The sequence below is a fragment of the Siphateles boraxobius genome, unplaced genomic scaffold (assembly GCF_051911475.1).
Source record: "Siphateles boraxobius isolate OS27281-9 unplaced genomic scaffold, OSU_SipBor_1 22, whole genome shotgun sequence".
Lineage (NCBI taxonomy): Eukaryota > Metazoa > Chordata > Actinopteri > Cypriniformes > Leuciscidae > Siphateles > Siphateles boraxobius.
Window position 1 is genome coordinate 35,223,621 of NW_027508833.1, and position 17,702 is coordinate 35,241,322.

General features: G+C 37.2%; 1 protein-coding gene across 2 annotated transcripts in view; it reads left to right on the plus strand.

The window, feature by feature from the left end:
* Positions 1–889: 889 nt before the first annotated feature.
* The window catches only part of arhgap5 (Rho GTPase activating protein 5), a 49,224-nt gene continuing 32,411 nt past the window's right edge, over positions 890–17,702 (plus strand). Inside the window, exons 1-3 of one of the 2 annotated variants that reach the window (XM_077239924.1) lie at positions 890–1,186; positions 3,582–7,471; positions 8,053–8,206. In XM_077239924.1, the coding sequence (XP_077096039.1) occupies positions 3,755–7,471; positions 8,053–8,206 (3,871 nt within the window). In that variant the 5' untranslated portion in view covers positions 890–1,186; positions 3,582–3,754. Of the gene's footprint in view, positions 1,206–3,581; positions 7,472–8,052; positions 8,207–17,702 lie in introns of both variants that reach the window. The other variant, XM_077239925.1, reaches the window with a different exon arrangement.

The window sequence follows — 17,702 nt, forward strand, 5'->3', positions numbered from 1 at the left end:
GGTTATTCAATGATTTCAGATATGCTAGTGTCTGAAGCTCAACTGAAACTCAAAGATAACGTTTTTGCATATAAGTTTTTATTTGAACTAATTTCAAATAAAGGCTCATAAGCAGGGCTGTGAAAACCCAAAAGGAATGGGTTGGTTAACGTCAGTAACTCAAATGGTAAACAATAACCTCTGGGTCCAAAAAAACAACTGTAGCCTATAGACTATGTTTGCTAAGTTCATTATAGTGTACACACTTGCTAAATGAACACTCATATTGACATATTGATGGAGTAAAGGTATGGCAAACTAGTTTATGATAAAAGCTCTGGGTTCAGAAATGGTTTTAAATTTAACTTTAGACTTTGTGCTAAATTTTTCCATAAGAATAGATAAAAATTGTGCAAACAGGATAAGACCGGCCTTCCTAATCTGTGGTGTCATTGAAATAGCAGCTGAGCCTTCATACAAACTAACCAGACCAGGACAACAGAGCTTCAACATCCAGCTCACCTGGTAAATAATGTAAAATAGAAGAGGTGTGCAATAAAAATATTTCACAACTTAAAATATGCAAACAAATATTTATGAAAATAAATTATTTGAAGTAAAGACAAGCACTTTAAAAAACGACAACCACCACAAAAAAAAAATCAATAGAAAATTGGTATTTCCAATGCTATTTCCTGCAATTTCCAGTCCACATCAATCATAGATAGATAGATGAAAATGTGGATAGACTGATAGATAGATAGATTTGTAATGGTTTATTCCTTGCTTTTACTTACTAGTTGCTATAGCAGAGATCACATTTATATATATTAAAAAAAAAATCAGAAAGTATTAACCAACATGATCATGAGAGGCAATCGTGAGCGCGCGTCGTGCCCCCGCGGTGAGCGAAATGGAAAAGTTAGGTGGACTGTGGAGAGAGTGAGTGAGAGCCGGATCTATCCGTCGCCATTACTGACTGGAATGAGAGGGGAGGGGATGGCTCTCCGATTGCACGCAAAGCACTCTTACTGCTAAAAGACTGAAAACAACCACTTTCAGAAAAATTTACCGATTCTTCCAACCACCCACGGGAAACACAACAAAACTGGAATTTGTTTCGGAATCGCATCCGTTGAAATTAAAGGAAATAGTTGGAATGCCACCTCCTATCTGTGGTGTCGGGAGCTGGGAGCGACCATGTTAGGTAGGGGAATGCACACGGAGTGTGTGACTTTCTAACACGCTTTTTGTCGTTTGCTTTACTGAATTTCGTTAAATGTGTGACTTGTTTTTTCTGTGTAAGCGATAGTTGTGTACCTTAATGTAAATGCACAGATTTGTCTGTCTCGCCTACAGTGTGTTGTGTCGGTGTCACACTTAACTAGCTCTGGCTAACTGGGAAGCTAGCAAGCAAAGGAGGCATCTAATGCCTTGTTAGGAGTAAGGCCCGTGTCGATGTTTAAACAAATAAGCATATTAACACACATTAAACTGACCTAAATCGCCTTGTTATTTAATATAACAAGCGCGTGTGTGTGTGATTAATTTGCTGCGATAAAACTTACGTTACCATGACGTGAAAATCAAACCCTGGGATTTAAATGCTTTGAATACGAGGTTTGAGGTGTTTCGAAATAAATGATACACAAATTCTTGCCAATTTGGACCCCCCATTCAGTTCGTTGTCATAGCAATCATGAATAATTCACTCGACTAGTTCTGGGAATCGTCGCGTCCATATCTGATCGCAGAGTGGCTCGCGACTCGCCTTAACAATAGCGCTGCTGCTCGCGTGCTGGTCGGAATTCCTTCTCACCTTCAGCAGATGCTTCTGTCTGCGTTACATCCTCGCGCGTGAAATACAGCCCGCAGTCATTTACATACGCTTCTAGACACTGATGTCCAATGTTTCCGTGATTTAACGCTCGTGAGGTCCTGTCTTTGATGTCCCATAAATGCGGCCGTTATTTATGACATTCACAACACAAAGGGTTAATTCGGTTAAAGTGATTGTTTTGTCATCATATACTCTCCATAACAAAAATGCAAATAAGATAATTTCAAAAACTGTTTTCCAGACCCGGAAAAATTAAGCCATGGATATTTCAACAGTGAATATGATATGTTGTGCTTTTGCGATATTTCATAAATTATTGATCCATTGTAGAGTGAATCGATTTTTGAGCCGATTTACCTTTTGAATCTGTTCAATCCTATGGTTCAATCCAATTGTTCAAACCGGTTTACAAGGTAGTCTAAAAGATTCATTAGAGAATTTGTGCGAATCTAAATGTCCTTTAAAAGTCTTTCCCTCGATTTCACAGACAATACTTCAGCCTAGTCCTAGACTAAAATGCATGTTTGAGCTGTTTTAACTGAAAGCGGCTTGCACTGACAAATCTTAAAATATGTCAGTATCATTTTTGTCTGAAGATGCACACCAGTAATGTTTTTTTTCTATGGCACGTTTATAAAAGCTACTTAAATGCCATAATTGAACTAAGGCCTAATCCTGGCTTAGTTTAAGCCCTGTCTATGAAACCGAGCCTTTATCCAGTAATGATAAATGACTAAAATGGTATGGGAATTCATGAGTTAAAAGTCTGTATGACTATATATATATATATATATATATATATATATATATATATATATATATTAAACTGTGGACTCTGGAGCACAAAAATGAAATCCTCAGTTATCATTCACTCTCATTATGTGGAAAACCAATGCAATGAAAGTGACTCAGGCTTTCATTCTGTCTAACATCTCTGTTTGTGTTCCACTGAAAAAAAGAAAGTCATACAGGCTTGGAATGGCAGGAGTAAATGATGACACTTTTCATCGAAGCATCTCATACTTTTTTAAAAGATTCACTTCAGGCTTTACATTGCCAAATATTGAGTATGCATATTCAGAAGTGGTTATAGTTATGCTATCAGTGCCAACACTGAATTTAATGGCATTTGTAAAATAATTTCTAGCAGTTATTTTGTTTATCATGAACAGAATGCTTCTTGAGTGTAGATTAGTTAATTTGTTGCCTCATTTCTACTGACAGAGGCATTTATTTATCAGCGCAAAGCTTGTCACTGCTGATGACAAGCATAGCTTTGCACAAAAAAACACTGGGGTACATTCAGTAAAAGTGTATTCCAATGAATGAGCTTGTGCCACAGTATCACTACTCCTACTTGTAACTAGTGCTTGAGCTAGTTGAACATTCATGGTACAGGAGCTTAATAAATCAGATTTGTGAAGTGGATCATTGTGAAATTTTTGGATAGTTTTGTATCTAGAGCGTTTGTGGTTGTGTTTGCAGACTTTAACTGTAAAAAATGGCATTAAAATGCAAATGCCTTATATTAGTAAATGCAATAATATTACCATTATAAACAGTTCTGCCATGCTTAAATTTCAGCTGTCAATAATTATGTTGCTTATTATGCAAGGCAACAATTTTGGATTTTTGTGTTGTGATTGTGTTTAGGTGGTCAACAAAGTTATCAAATGCAGAATATTAAATGATCAGTGTTCTGCTATTGGAAACTTTAAGCTTTATCTTATTGTTGACTAATTTAATGTTTTTTGTTTTGCAGGTAAGTGATAGGAGGGGAAAGAGCAGTCGTGCGGGACAGATGATCCAGATTAAAGCTACATCGGCTCATTCAAAGTGAGACATGGAAATGTGCCTACACTAGCAAATGGAAGTACATGCTTGCATTGCCGGCATACTTTGCTTAGTGTAACAAGCAATGACAGGGGCAATATAATGGCCAAGAATAAGGAGCCCCGTCCGACATACGCCGTCAGTGTCGTTGGGCTCTCAGGCACTGAGAAAGAGAAGGGCAACTGTGGTGTAGGTAAATCCTGCCTATGCAACAGATATGTACACCCCAGTGCGGACTGCTACTACTCGGAGCACACTTCTGTGTTGAGCACAATTGACTTTGGAGGGCGTGTGGTGAATAACGATCACTTCTTATACTGGGGTGAAGTATTACATCGAGGGGATGATGGCCTTGAGTGTAGAATCCAGGTCATCGAGCAGACTGAGTTCATCGATGACCAGACCTTCTTGCCTCATCGGAGCACAAACCTGCAGCCTTACTCGAAACGGGCTGCAAATACAAAGCTTCAGTCTGCTGAGAAGCTGATGTACATTTGCACAGACCAGCTTGGGTTGGAGCAGGATTTTGATCAGAAGCAGATGCCTGATGGCAAGCTCAACATCGATGGCTTTGTATTGTGTATTGATATAAGCAAAGGGTGCAATAGAAAATTTGATGACCAGATGAAATTTGTCCACAGTCTTTATTCTCAAATTTCCAAGGCGAAAAAACCTGTAATCATTGCTGCAACAAAATGTGACGAATGTGTCGAGCAATATCTGAGGGAGGTTCAGATGTTTGTTACAGGTAAAAAGAATCTCATGTTGGTGGAAACATCAGCTCGATCCTCTGTCAACGTGGATCTTTGTTTCAATGCTCTGACACAGCAGATGGACAAAACCCGAGGTAAACCCAAAATCATCTCTTATTTGGAAGCATACAAATCCCAGAGACAATTAGTAGCTTCTGTCTCAGACAAGTTTGAAAAGCTCATTGTTCAAACTGTCCGAGATTATCACACAAGCTGGAAAATTGTCAGCAATAAATTGAAAAGCCACCCAGACTATGAAGAGTACATCAACTTAGAAGGCACCAAAAAGGCCAGAAACATCTTTTCAAAGCACATAGGACAGCTGAGACAAGAGCATATCAAGAGGCGACGTGAGGATTATCTTACCAGTCTGCCAAAAATTCTTAATAAATTGCTTTACAACCTGGAGGAAATTGAGACGCTGAGTTGGACTGAGGCTCAGAGCCTTATGAAGAGCAGGCCTGAGTTTCAGTACTGTTTCATTGAGTTAGAACAAACGCCATGGTATGAGACCGACCACCTCGATAAAACCGACGACAGAAGAGTGCCCTTCGATATCCTCAAAACCATGGAAGGAGAGAGGATTTATCAAAACCACGTCCAGCATTTGATATCTGAGAAGAGGCGGTTGGAGATGAAGGAGAAATTCAAGAAGACGCTGGAGCGAGTGCATTTCATTAGCCCCGGCCAACCGTGGGAAGAGGTCATGTGCTTTGTCATGGAGGATGAGGGGTACAAGTACATCACTGAATCAGATCGCAGGGATGTTTACAGTCGGCATCAGCAGGAAATAGTTGAAAGGGCTAAAGAGGAGTTTCAGGAAATGCTTTTTGAGCACGCAGAGCTGTTCTATGACCTCGATTTGAATGCGACCCCAAGCTGTGACAAAATGAGTGAGATTCATGCCGTACTTAACGAGGAACCTAGATACAGAGCTCTCCAGAAACTCGCCACAGACAGGGAGTCACTTTTACTAAAACACATCGGGTTTGTCTATCACCCCACAAAAGAAACATGCCTCAGCGGCACGGCTTGCATCGATCTCAAAGTCGAGCAAATCCTGGCCAACAGGCTAGTTCAGCTGGATCACGGCCGCTCTAATATCTACTACAACAGTGCCAACATTGAAAAGGTTAACCTGTGTCTCGTAGGCAGAGAAGGATTGGCGCAGGAGCTTGCAAATGAAATCCGAGCTCAGTCCACTGATGATGAATACACCCTTGATGGGAAAATCTATGAATTAGAGCTTTTGCCTGTGGATGTCAATTCTGGCATGCTTTTGAACCATTCCTGGATATCGACTTTCAAGCCCCATGGGTTCTTTTGTGTCTTCAGCTCTATAGAGTCGCTTAATTACATTGGTGACCGCATAAGCCGGATACGAGCTGAGATTGCCCAAAGCAGAAGGGATAGGTATAGCCAGCCAGTGCCATTCATTCTCATTTTAGCAAATCAGCGTGAAAGTATTTGCAAAAACATGCCTATTTTAAGGCATCAGGGCCAACAACTTGCAAATAAGTTACAGTGTACTTTTGTAGATATACCCACCGGCACTTTTCCCAGGAAGTTTAATGAGTCTCAGATAAAACAGGCCCTCAGAGCTGTGCTGGAGGGATTGAAGCACAATTTCGACATGATGAACCCTATGCCCTCAATTAAAGATCTGTCTGAGACAGATTTACGGATAGTCATGTGTGCCATGTGTGGAGATCCATTTAGCGTGGATCTAATTCTCTCACCGTTCCTGGACTCACATTCCTGCAGCGCCGGACAGCCCGGGCAGTGCAACACGTTGATCCTTGACAAAATCATCGGCGACAGTCGCAGACGCATACAGGTCACTGTGCACTCCTACCACTCCTCCATTGGAATCAGAAAGGACGAATTGGTGCATGGTTACATTCTTGTTTACTCAGCAAAACGAAAGTCTTCCATGGCTATGCTGAGGGCGTTCCTGGCTGAAGTCCAGGATGTCATTCCAGTTCAAATGGTGGCCATTACGGACAGCCAGGCAGACTTCTTTGAGAATGATGCGATAAAAGAGCTGATGACTGAAGGGGAGCACATTGCCACGGAAATTACTGCTAAGTTTACCGCTCTCTACTCGTTGTCCCAGTATCACAGGCAGACAGAAGTTTTCACGCCATTTTTCAACGAGGTCCTCGAGAAGAAGAGCAACATCGAAAGCTCCTTCATGTTCGACAACAGCAGGGACGGAACAGGCACCGGTGAAGACGTCTTCCAGCAGTCACCTCATAGCCATTCGCCTGCCTACCAATACTACCCTGACTCTGAGGATGATGGGGAGGGACCGCCTCCTTACAGCCCGATAGGCGATGATGTGCAGCTGCTGCCTAATCCTAGTGAACGGAAGTACAGAATCGACCTAGAAGGAAACGAGTACCCGGTTCACAGCACACCTCTTGGTGATCACGAGCGTAATCACAAAGTGCCTCCTCCAGTAAAACCCAAGCCTAATGTGTTGCCCAAACCCAATGTTAAGAAGCTGGACCCCAACCTTCTGAGGACCATTGAGGCTGGAATGAGGAACTCCAGGAGGACGCGAAGTCCAATGATGGGTCACGGGGATGACCTTGAAGCATCCGATAACTATGCAGAGCCGGCCGACACTCTTCTCAAATTCAAAGGCTTTAGTGATGACATATATGCAGTACCGGAAGATGCGCACAGTAGATCTGGCAAGATCCGCAACTCGTTTGGTGGACTCGCTCTGCACGGGGATGAGGAGAACGGCTTTGACTCCATGTCTAAGTCTCAGGGTGGCAGAAGGCCTTCTAAGTATAAACATCGTTCTAAGATCCTCTTCAGCAAAACAAAAGCTTATCAAAGACGAGTGCACTCAGATGTCAGTGACGATGAGTCGGGGCCTGCAACGCAGAAGAAGAAGAAAGGAAGGGGTAACCGAGGAAGTGAAGAAGATCCACTTCTCTCCCCAGTGGATCCTTGGAAAGGAGGGATAGACAATCCAGCCATCACATCTGACCCAGAGCAGGATGATAAAAAAACGAAGAAAAAGAAAGCACCAAAGATCAAGGAACCCAAAAAGGTGAACTGGTATTTATTTATTTTTTACTGATGTACTCAATTATTATTTAAAACTCAAAGGATTTTTAATCATATAGGATTAGGTACCACATCGACTAATATTATAGATTTTTTTATTTGATTGTTTGTGTTGATATTGTGTATTTAATTGTGCATGCTTTTTCTCTTATTTTAAAATGTAGATTACTTTTGCTGGCATCTAAACCTCAAAGTTAATCTTTAACAACAATTATAATTTAATAAAACCTTTAAATCTTTAATACATCTCTTAAATTAATATAAATGTTTAAGTATGAATTTAGGTTTTAGTATTTCATTTATTTAAAGGATATTTTTAGTTTATTTATTTTGACAAAATAGCATAGAATTGTAATATTATTTGCCAGAATTCTCATATCTGTGCATCCTTTAAAAGATTTCCAAAAGATGTTATATTATTTCTAAGATTCTTAAGAAGATGATTATAGAAAATAATTTCCAACATTCTCCTATTTAAATGCTTACAGCAGGCACATTGAAACGTGATTGTCGTCAGTATGCATTGTAGTGATCATAGAATCTAATGCTATCTTTTCTCAACAGGCAAAGACAATAAAGACCACAAAGCCATTGTACCCACCAACTCGTAGAAATTGGGAAAGCAACTATTTTGGGGTGCCTCTTCAGAATTTGGTCACTCCTGATAGGCCCATACCTTTGTTTATTGAGAAGTGCGTTGACTACATTGAGCAAACTGGTAAGTTTCCTGTTTTTCTAAAGTTGAATAACCAAATAGCATCTGAAAATGTGTAAAACTCTCTTGTCGTTTCTCTGTTTGAAGGCTGATTGAGAACTGTATCTTTCTTGAGTTTGCAAGAATTGTAGTCATTTTTGTTCTTGGCATTTTTCATTTAGTAGATTGAAGTTTAGTAGCATTTACTAAAAATTGGTCCTTCCTGGTCCTGAGGTGCTTTACTGAGAATTTTACATTTGTGCGTTTCACATTGCATACTTTGTGAGCCTGATACAGTATATATTTTAAAGCACAGGGAATTCTGTATTCGGCTCAAATACCATCAATAAGTAAATGAATGAAATCCATTACTCTGAGGTAATAAATTCTGACACAACAGGAAGTTGATGGGCAGAGGAGTCTAGTCAGTCTAGTAAAGATTGAATGGATTTTTATGGCACGTGTTATGATGATCTAATTTTTCCCAGAGCACTTTGTTCAGTTAGATTGTGGTTTGCATTTTCATGGACTGTGTAAACCGTGAGGCCCAGCATATATCATAGCCACGGGTGGGTTTAACATACTTTCAGGACATGCTTAAGATTTTTGAACTATAACAAAGTCTGCTACATATGCTTAAAGCTGTGATAGAGGCCCTTTTACTGTGGCTGTTTGTTTGGTTACAACATGCCCTTCAGTAGCTTGTTCTGTAACTGTGGTCAATGGAAACTTTGACTAACACGGCTGTCAATAAACCCAGCCGACCCGTAATATAGCTTGAGGTTTCATTAGCGAGATGACACCCACATACTGTCGTTCAGGTTGGTTGTGGCTATAGATCAGTGAAACTCATTCATGGATGACATGTATTGATGTGGTTTCTTAAGGAAATTATTAAGCTGCTGTTTGTGGTTGTGGTTTTTATGGTGAGTACTGGCAGTGGGCAGTGTCTGTGGTGAGTGTGGTGAGTGTAATACTAGGCCAATTTGTTGTTTGAACTGCTTTTGATTTGTGTATGTGTGGCCGTACACCCGTAAAGCCTATATGTGATGATACGAAACAGGTTATTTTTTTATTTTTTTTGCAGATGTTTAGATCTCACATAGTGCTGTGTACACTGTGCAGGACTATTGATTTGTTGGTGAGTGGCTTGATTTTTTTTTTTGTGACATGCAGGTTTGTGTACAATAGGAAAGCATTTAGCACTATCATTTAGCTTTACAAATTGGTGTAATTTATAAAATTATAAAGGCACAATATTAAAGTTTCTAAAATTCTAAGCCAATTAGACTTAGTTATTTATTGTCATTGCCGATGGCCGATAAATGGATGCTCTGAAAATTCGACACAATTTTGTCTAAAAAACTAAGACAAAAAATTTAAATCAGGCATTTTAAATGAATCATATGACAACATAACATGTACAAAATTGAAAATGTATATTTCCTAAAGTTTGCATTTAGCGGTGGACGATATTAAAATTTCACAAATAATCCAATTAATTATTTTCAATTTTGTCTAAAAAAAGTCTAAACTAAAATCAGGCATTTAATAAATGCTACAAGTGAATTTAGGCATCACTACATTATAATATACAGTATGAAAAATAAATAAAGGTTAAGATTAGATTTAACGGTGAATCATTAGTGTTTTTTTTTAAATTAGCTTTAAGTGATTGTTAGATGTTGGCGAAAATAATCTAAATGTAGAAAAAGATAAATGAAAATTAACTCGAGAGGAGAATTTTACTAAAAATATGTTTTTTATTACATATTTATTATGTTTACTTAACCTGTTGTTTAATATTTAATGTTTGTATAAATCCGTCAGGAAAACAAGTTTTTATCAAATGTTTAAACTGTGTAAATGTTTATATTAAAAAAAACGAGTATAAACATTATTACATCATTAAAAAGTTATTATTTTAAGATTATTATAAAAACTGCCCTCTGTACAATTTAAATGTTTGTATACAAATTAGTTGTTAATTTTTAATAAAAAAAAAAAAATTTCCCTTGAGAAAAATTGACATGTACTGTACCTGATAAATATATCCAAATGAATCAATATCGAATAGAATTGAATTGAAATCAGAATTGGATCGAATCACAAGCTTGTGAATCGAATCGTGAAATTTGTGTCTGCCCTGCCCTATAAATGAGCATGAAAAATTATATCCAATAACAACCAATATATGAACAATATTGACCAATACTGATTTAAAAATATTAGAATATAGTAAATATTCATTATTAATAGTCAGTTCTTAATATTAAATATTTCTTTTATTTGTGCTATCACTTTAAAATCTTTAACAATTTTCTGTGGTTGAATCTGGGCCTTTTTTGGTTTCCACTGGAATGAGATGAGATGGCACATTGTGCCCGTGGCTGCATCTGAGCATCGCGGGGCTCTGTTTAAGAGCTTTTTGAAAGCATCTTGCTTCACAGAGCTGTGCAGATGAAAAGGTTCATCAAACACCCTGCCCCCCAAGCCAAACGCTCACTCCCTCCCATTTATGCCCCTCTATCTTGCTCTGTACTGCATTGTGAAACCCAGAGGAAATTATAATACTTGACTCTATTTTTTTTTTGTGGTCAGAAAAGTAGTCCAACAATCCACTCCTCCAAACATGGTGTATGCACACACACGGTCCTTTATTTCTTGTGGCCCATCTTTCTGAAAACCAAGAGCCTGTGGCGTTAAAAACTGTATGGAGAAAATGGACTTTATGGATGTTTCCTAATTGACTTTCATGGCTCATTTAGGCCTGTATGCTTCATTTATCCATCATAAGAGTAAACCCCATTGTCATTTCCTCCTTGCAGTAATAACCTCTTCTGTGTGAAATGTTATGGATGTTTAGATATTTACATGAGACACTAACCATAAAATAAACCATGAACTTGACAGACACACTGAATGATCATAAAAACATTGTTGCATCAGTTCCCAGGAAATTGTTCCAATCCTTGAATAGGACTACATAAATGAGCTGAACACAATGCACTATCTTTGGATCTCACAGTGACATATAAAAATAGCTTCTATAAAAATAAAGGAATTTTGTGGCAATTTTAGAAATGTTGCAACAAATAGGATGCAAATTAGTTGCATTTTAGTTGTTCCCTATGGGTGCAGTGGTGCGTTAAACAGCTATATGGAAAGGAGGTAGCATTTACAAACAGTTGGCATGTTTGAATTGTAGTGCAATACAGTTGGAACATTAGCAAATTTTTTATGTAACAAATCTTTTCCTGAAAATATTGGATATTTATATTACAATTAGTGTATGTTCCACTTCCAATATTTCCAATAAATTCTGTGCCATGTAAATAATAGGGTAATATTGCAAATGCATTTAGTTGCATACTATTATAATTCCAATTAGTTAATATTCCAAGTTTGAAGTATATTTGAGTATTAACTAATTGGAAATGGAATTTTATTATCTAGCTAACTGGGGTTGGAATAATAACTAATTATTTAAATAACAAAGCATTTACCTCAAATATTGAAATTTTAACTAATTGTGTATACAAAGTGTTACCTTAACTTTCTTTTTTTGCGACTTATATGCCTGAAAAATATTGTTAGCAGAAGCTATTTTATATATTCTGTGTAAAACACAAAGTTCAATTGACATTGCTTTGCCAGCATCATTTGATCAGCTGTTGTTGAAATCCACAACATGGACTCAAAGCCGGTTGGAAAGCCAAACACAAAGACTTCCCTGTGGGCACATTTTGGTTTTAAGTCAAATGGAAAAGAAAAGCCCAATAACTCGGATTGGCTGTCTCTGCGGCTGTACGGTGGCAGCTAAAGGCACCAATACCATAAAACAAACGTCAGTTGCAGTTGCGCCCCATCAGTAGACTATTGCAGAGGCTTCTGGTCCAAATTTGAATGCGATATGAATGCTGTGAAAGCTTTGACAAGCTGTATGAATTGCCAGGAAAAACTTCAGAAATTCCAGTTTCCAGCCTATATAGCCAAATGAAAGATGTCAAGGTTTAAAAACCTGACTTGGCCAATACACTCGATGTGATCAAGTGCAGATGTTGCCCCATACGCAAGCTTAACAATACATTACCTCGCCAATGACTGGATGCTACCAAGTGTGAAATAAGATATGTGCCCGAGAAGCTCATAGCTGAATGATTTCAGTATGCTTTGGCAGACTGGGTATGAGATTAGCAGAAAATGTCCTGCATAAGCACAGATACGCTGCGGTTCTTGGCCGGACATGCGGAACTGCTTTGAATGAAGAAAAAGGCGAGAGTATTTGTACAACAATTAATCAGCAGACTAATATTTCATGAACAAGATGAACAGGGTCATAAGTGTGTTTACAGACAATCTCTAAAACATCATTCTGCAACATTGGACTGTTTTCCTAGAACATTAGATGAATTGACTGAGAAATGGACAGGATTGTTTACAGCTTGTTGATGTTTCCCCTCAAGGTCTATGTTTAAGTTTATTTACACGCTGTGATACTATAAATTGCAATATAATTACTGTATAACAAATCAGAGAGAAAATGTTGTGAATACTGAAGTTTGAATAGCAGCCTTACACAAGTGTATCACATTGTTATTCTAGAGTCAGATATGAGTATTAGAGTACAAGCTGTATGTGTCTATGGGTGTGTTTTAAAACCTAGTGAGTTGGCTAACTAAACAGCTAGCTCTTTGGCTGCAATATTTGTACATCTTACTGTTTCAGGGCATCTGTACTGATGACCAGGTCACAAAAGCAAGATACTGCGCAATTCCAAGGATGCTGTTGCAATGATGCACTTTTTAAAGTGGCTCTTTTGCAGTGAAAATGCAGGAGTCAGCCTTTTCACACGTCTTTAGCCCTTTAGCCTTGCTTTTCAATATTGTACGGCTTCCTTGCAGCCATAGGGATTACTTAACTCAGTAGGGAATAATTGTCATAGCCTGTTTCTGCACTTTCAGAGCTAGCGCTGCAGAGTATCACAACTCAACATGATGCGTTGCATTTTAAATGAGGAAATCGCTCAATTTTAATAGATTTAGCTACTGTGGTAGTTGTTCCATTTATTGTTGCAACTGAACATTTTTTTTAATCGATTTAATGTGTATTTTAAATTATAATTTTTAAACTGAGAAATTTTAGAAATCTATTTGTCATTTTGGAGTAGTTCCTTGTTGCTAATTGTGTCAAATTTAGTTGAAAACTGGTTATTATGGTATATTTCTGTTAGGGTATTATATTATAATCATTTGGCTTATGTCATACTTTTAGACCTTATACCCCGTAAAACCTGATATACATGAAATCTATTTTTATGAAAATGTAAACTGCACTGTTATTACTGTATAGCTTTTCATCAGAGAAAATTTTGTGAATACTGCGGTTTGAGCATCAGCCCAATAATATTTAATTAGAGATGCTCCAATCAGCATTTTTGGGGCCGATCACCGATTACCGATCACCAAAATCATGATCTGCCGATTGCCGAACACTGCCGATCACAGAATGGCAGGGGAATGGGAATCTTTTATCTATAATCTAGCAGAGTTTGCACCATTTGTAGAAATGTGTTTATTTAATTGTATTTAGAAAATGAGATGTCTTAAGGCTACTGTAGGCCAGCTTTCCCAAATAAGGCAGAGTAACATTAAATTATTCCAAACAAAGAGGGGTCAGGCAGACCAACACACATCAGATCAGCCTAATGGGAGGGGATCAAGTTACACTTAGGCATATTTGGAAATTGTAGCCTCTTAATACACCCACTACATTTACTAATTGGCAACACAATGTACAACTTTTTACACCAAAACTGGCTACTGATAAAAGGACAAAACTATGGCAAGTTTTTTTCTGTTATTATTATGAACGTCTGATGTAGTTGAGCAGAATGCTCTTTTATGAAGTTACTTCATTAAAGGACATATTTAATGAGATTATGCCTGAAAAGGTTTTGGATTTTTTATCATATGTTCATTTAAAAATATATATTGTATAAAATGACTTCTTGTTTATATTTGTTTTGTTTTATTGTATTTATACGATATTTGTATTTTTATAATTGAATTTTTGCCATGAAAATATCTTTGAATGCTGACATGGCATTACATAAAATAATCTGAATCTGAATCTGATGTAGTTGAGGAACCAACCACGTCAGATCAAAAAAAATAAAATACCACCACCACTTTTGAAAAATCTCGCGGCACGAATGTACCAATACAGATAAATAAAAACATCTCCAGTTAACTCAGAGCATTCATTTTGTTCATTTGTTAAATAATAGGCGATCTAGCGCTGAAATGTTTTTTTTTTATCAAGTGATCAAAGTGCTCGTTGCCGCAGCGATCAGTGGCGCAGATACTGCGTTCTGTTGTGGCTCGCGCGGTGCACGGTCTTCACTCGGACGCGCGCTTCAATCCGTTGGGAGACTCCCTATTCGTTCCGGTGAAGGAGAACTCATGTTGCCACTGCCAAGCTCCACTCTGCTGTTGTGTGCCCGTGCGCCAAGCATGCAGGTGGGAAAAAGTCGCGCGAGTAATTTACGTCACGTGATCGGCTTTTTTGATCGGCGCTTTTGGGGTTCGCCGATCAATCTAATTTTAGCCAATATCGGCCGATCATGATCGGCGTCCGATCAATCGGAGCATCCCTATATTTAATATATTAAGTTCAAATATTTTTTAAAATAGAACAATTTAATGAAATTTTTAGACCTAAATTTTTCCCCTTTTGTTTAGCATCATATTTCATACATCAGGCTTTTATAGTTCATAGTGATATCAGAGACTCTCGGTGGGGAAAAATATTTTTTTATTCAGAGACCCAAACCAAGCAACAATATGCAATTTGGTGCAGTTTTGCTGATATTAATTTGGCCAAAAAGCAAGATGAAATAAATTCTGACATCTTGTAATGTAAATCGTTATGAACTTTATAACCATATAGAAAAATACTTAAATAAAATATATGTACATATAAACAATAATGTCTTTGTATGATGCTATTTAGATACTTAGTTTAATGGTTAAAGTTCTGTAGTTATTATTGTGGGGGGCAAAACATATAATGCAATGCAGTAAAATTAAGATTGAGAGATCCTCAAAAGCCTGTTGTATTTGATACTCTCATTAATATGATTTTCCTAAAAAATGATGCATTGTCAATCAAGTAAACCTAAGTTGCTTCAGTCCAGTAAGTGTTCTTCTTGAAATATTACTTATATAGAATACTCTACTTTTTACGTTTACTTAATACAAATCAGTAGATTAATCAAGATTTTACAGCAAAAAGACACCTGTACCATCACCTGAAGGGGGATTATATAAAAATGCCTTTTACTTAGTAAAAATGTTTAAGCTATCAATCAGATGATGTAAGGTATGTAGTAGTGTGTATAACAGGTTTTTCAGCAAAGTTTTGATCATGTTGATAATTTAGGTGCTGTTGAAAAAAACGTAATATGATACAGTAGGCTTTATAGGGTTAAGTGTCATATCACTCTGAACCCCTCACATCCTGGCCACTTCCTCTTTAAACTGTTGCCGTCTGGTCGGCGCTACAGCGCACTGAGCACCAGATCTACCCCATGAACGGTTCAGTTCCCCCACTGGGCAATAAACAAGGGCAATACACACCACTATTGATTTATATTCATATTTATTTATCATACCATATCTCTTATTCACATTCCCTTGCGTTAACATACCTGTACATACATATGTTGTCTTTTGTATATTGTGTACTTTTTTATGTATGTATTTTTATTCACTTATTTTACTTTCATTATCTGTCTTTCTGTCTGTTCACTGGAAGCTTCTGTCACCAAGACAAATTCCTTGTATGTGTAAGCATACTTGGCAATGAAGCTCATTCTGATTCTAAATCTAAACCGACAACATTGTTGAGTGCAGTTGCAGGAAATGTGGGATTTTAAAGTGATTTGCAGTTTTCCCCATATCAAAGTATTGTCGTGTAGATTGCTTGATCTATTGCATTGTGTATAGTCTAGAGATAGGAATGCAAATGTAAAGGTGTGGCTTGTAATAAGTACCTTGACTTACCAACTTTCTTTGCATTTACATGCATAGGTCAGTATTGGGCTGGGTATTGTAAAAAAAAGTCAATACCAATACCTTGCAGTGTTTCCCCTAGAAATTTTTCCAGCAGCGGTGCTGTTATGTGCCCGAGGTTGTTACCAAGCCGCGCGTGGTGGGGTCCGGGGGCATGCACCCTGGAAGATTTTTTTTTTTAAATAACCCCTTAAACCATGACTTCTGGCAAGTTTTGTGGATAGAAATGGACATTTTGAGAAAAACAAATATGACATACCATCAACTGATTCAAGGCATGATTATTGCAGCACGTACCTTGAACTGCAGTCACAAACAGAAACCTTCATTTTATAATTTTAGACAGGATTGTTCATGTTTTCTTTTGTGTTCATTTTCAGCTTGGTACACTGTAAAAAATGATTTTTTGGTAAGGTAAATACTACTGAAAAAAAACAATGTAATTTACAAGAAAAAGTCAGTTCAGGCAAGAATAAAAAAAAACTAAGTAAATTCCATATCAGTACTTAATTCAAGCGAGTAGAAATGAAAGCGTAAATATCAACTCAATAAAATTAAGTAAAAATTACTCAACTTTTCTGACACTGGGGTTCCCATCATGCACTGGACCTTGAATAATTAATGAGGTTCATTTTTCACTGGTTTCCAGCAGTATTTACACTGTATCATTGCTTTTGTTGTCAGGATTTAGTAACTTGCATTTCGAGTAAATTTCGGGCATTTCGAGTAAATTTTCTGCTCAAAATGACACATTCAAACACAAAAACGATCCATCAAATGTTACCGTCATTGTGTATTGTCTACCAAGTATTGAGGTCTTTGCATTCACATTATGCTTAACATCTGACATGATGAAGTATAAATTACTTAGATACTCTAAGTAAAACACATACTATAAATGACTGGTATAATTCAATAAAATTGTTTGAATGAAATGTAATGTAAAGGAAATTTCAACTAAATTGATATTTATCAACCTTTTACTAGCCAAGTTAAAATTACTTATTTTCTTTGTTACTTTCACTTAACTAGGTTAAGTAAAGTTTGCTTAATTCCATATTCCAAGTAAATTTTAAATTAAAGATTTGTAATTAAAGCTACTGATAAATATGTTTAGGTTTTTACTTGGCAAATCTTTGTAAATTTACTAGAATTTTCTGAGTGAAAAAAGTTGCCTAGCTTTTTTCAAGTAAATCCTACTCCAAATTTTTTTCAGTGTAGAAATGTTTAGGGGAAAAATGAAACGGCACAACCCAGAAAAAGATTATTTACAATTTATTGAAAATGTTATCGTAATGGGAAAGGCCACACCCAATCTGTGAGCACTTATTTTTTCTGGGCTTTTTATAGAAGATCTCTAAGGCGCTTTGGTAATTGAATGATATTGTGGGGGTATTTTTTTGTTTTTGCAAGAAGTCTTATGCTCATCTAGCCTGCATTTATTT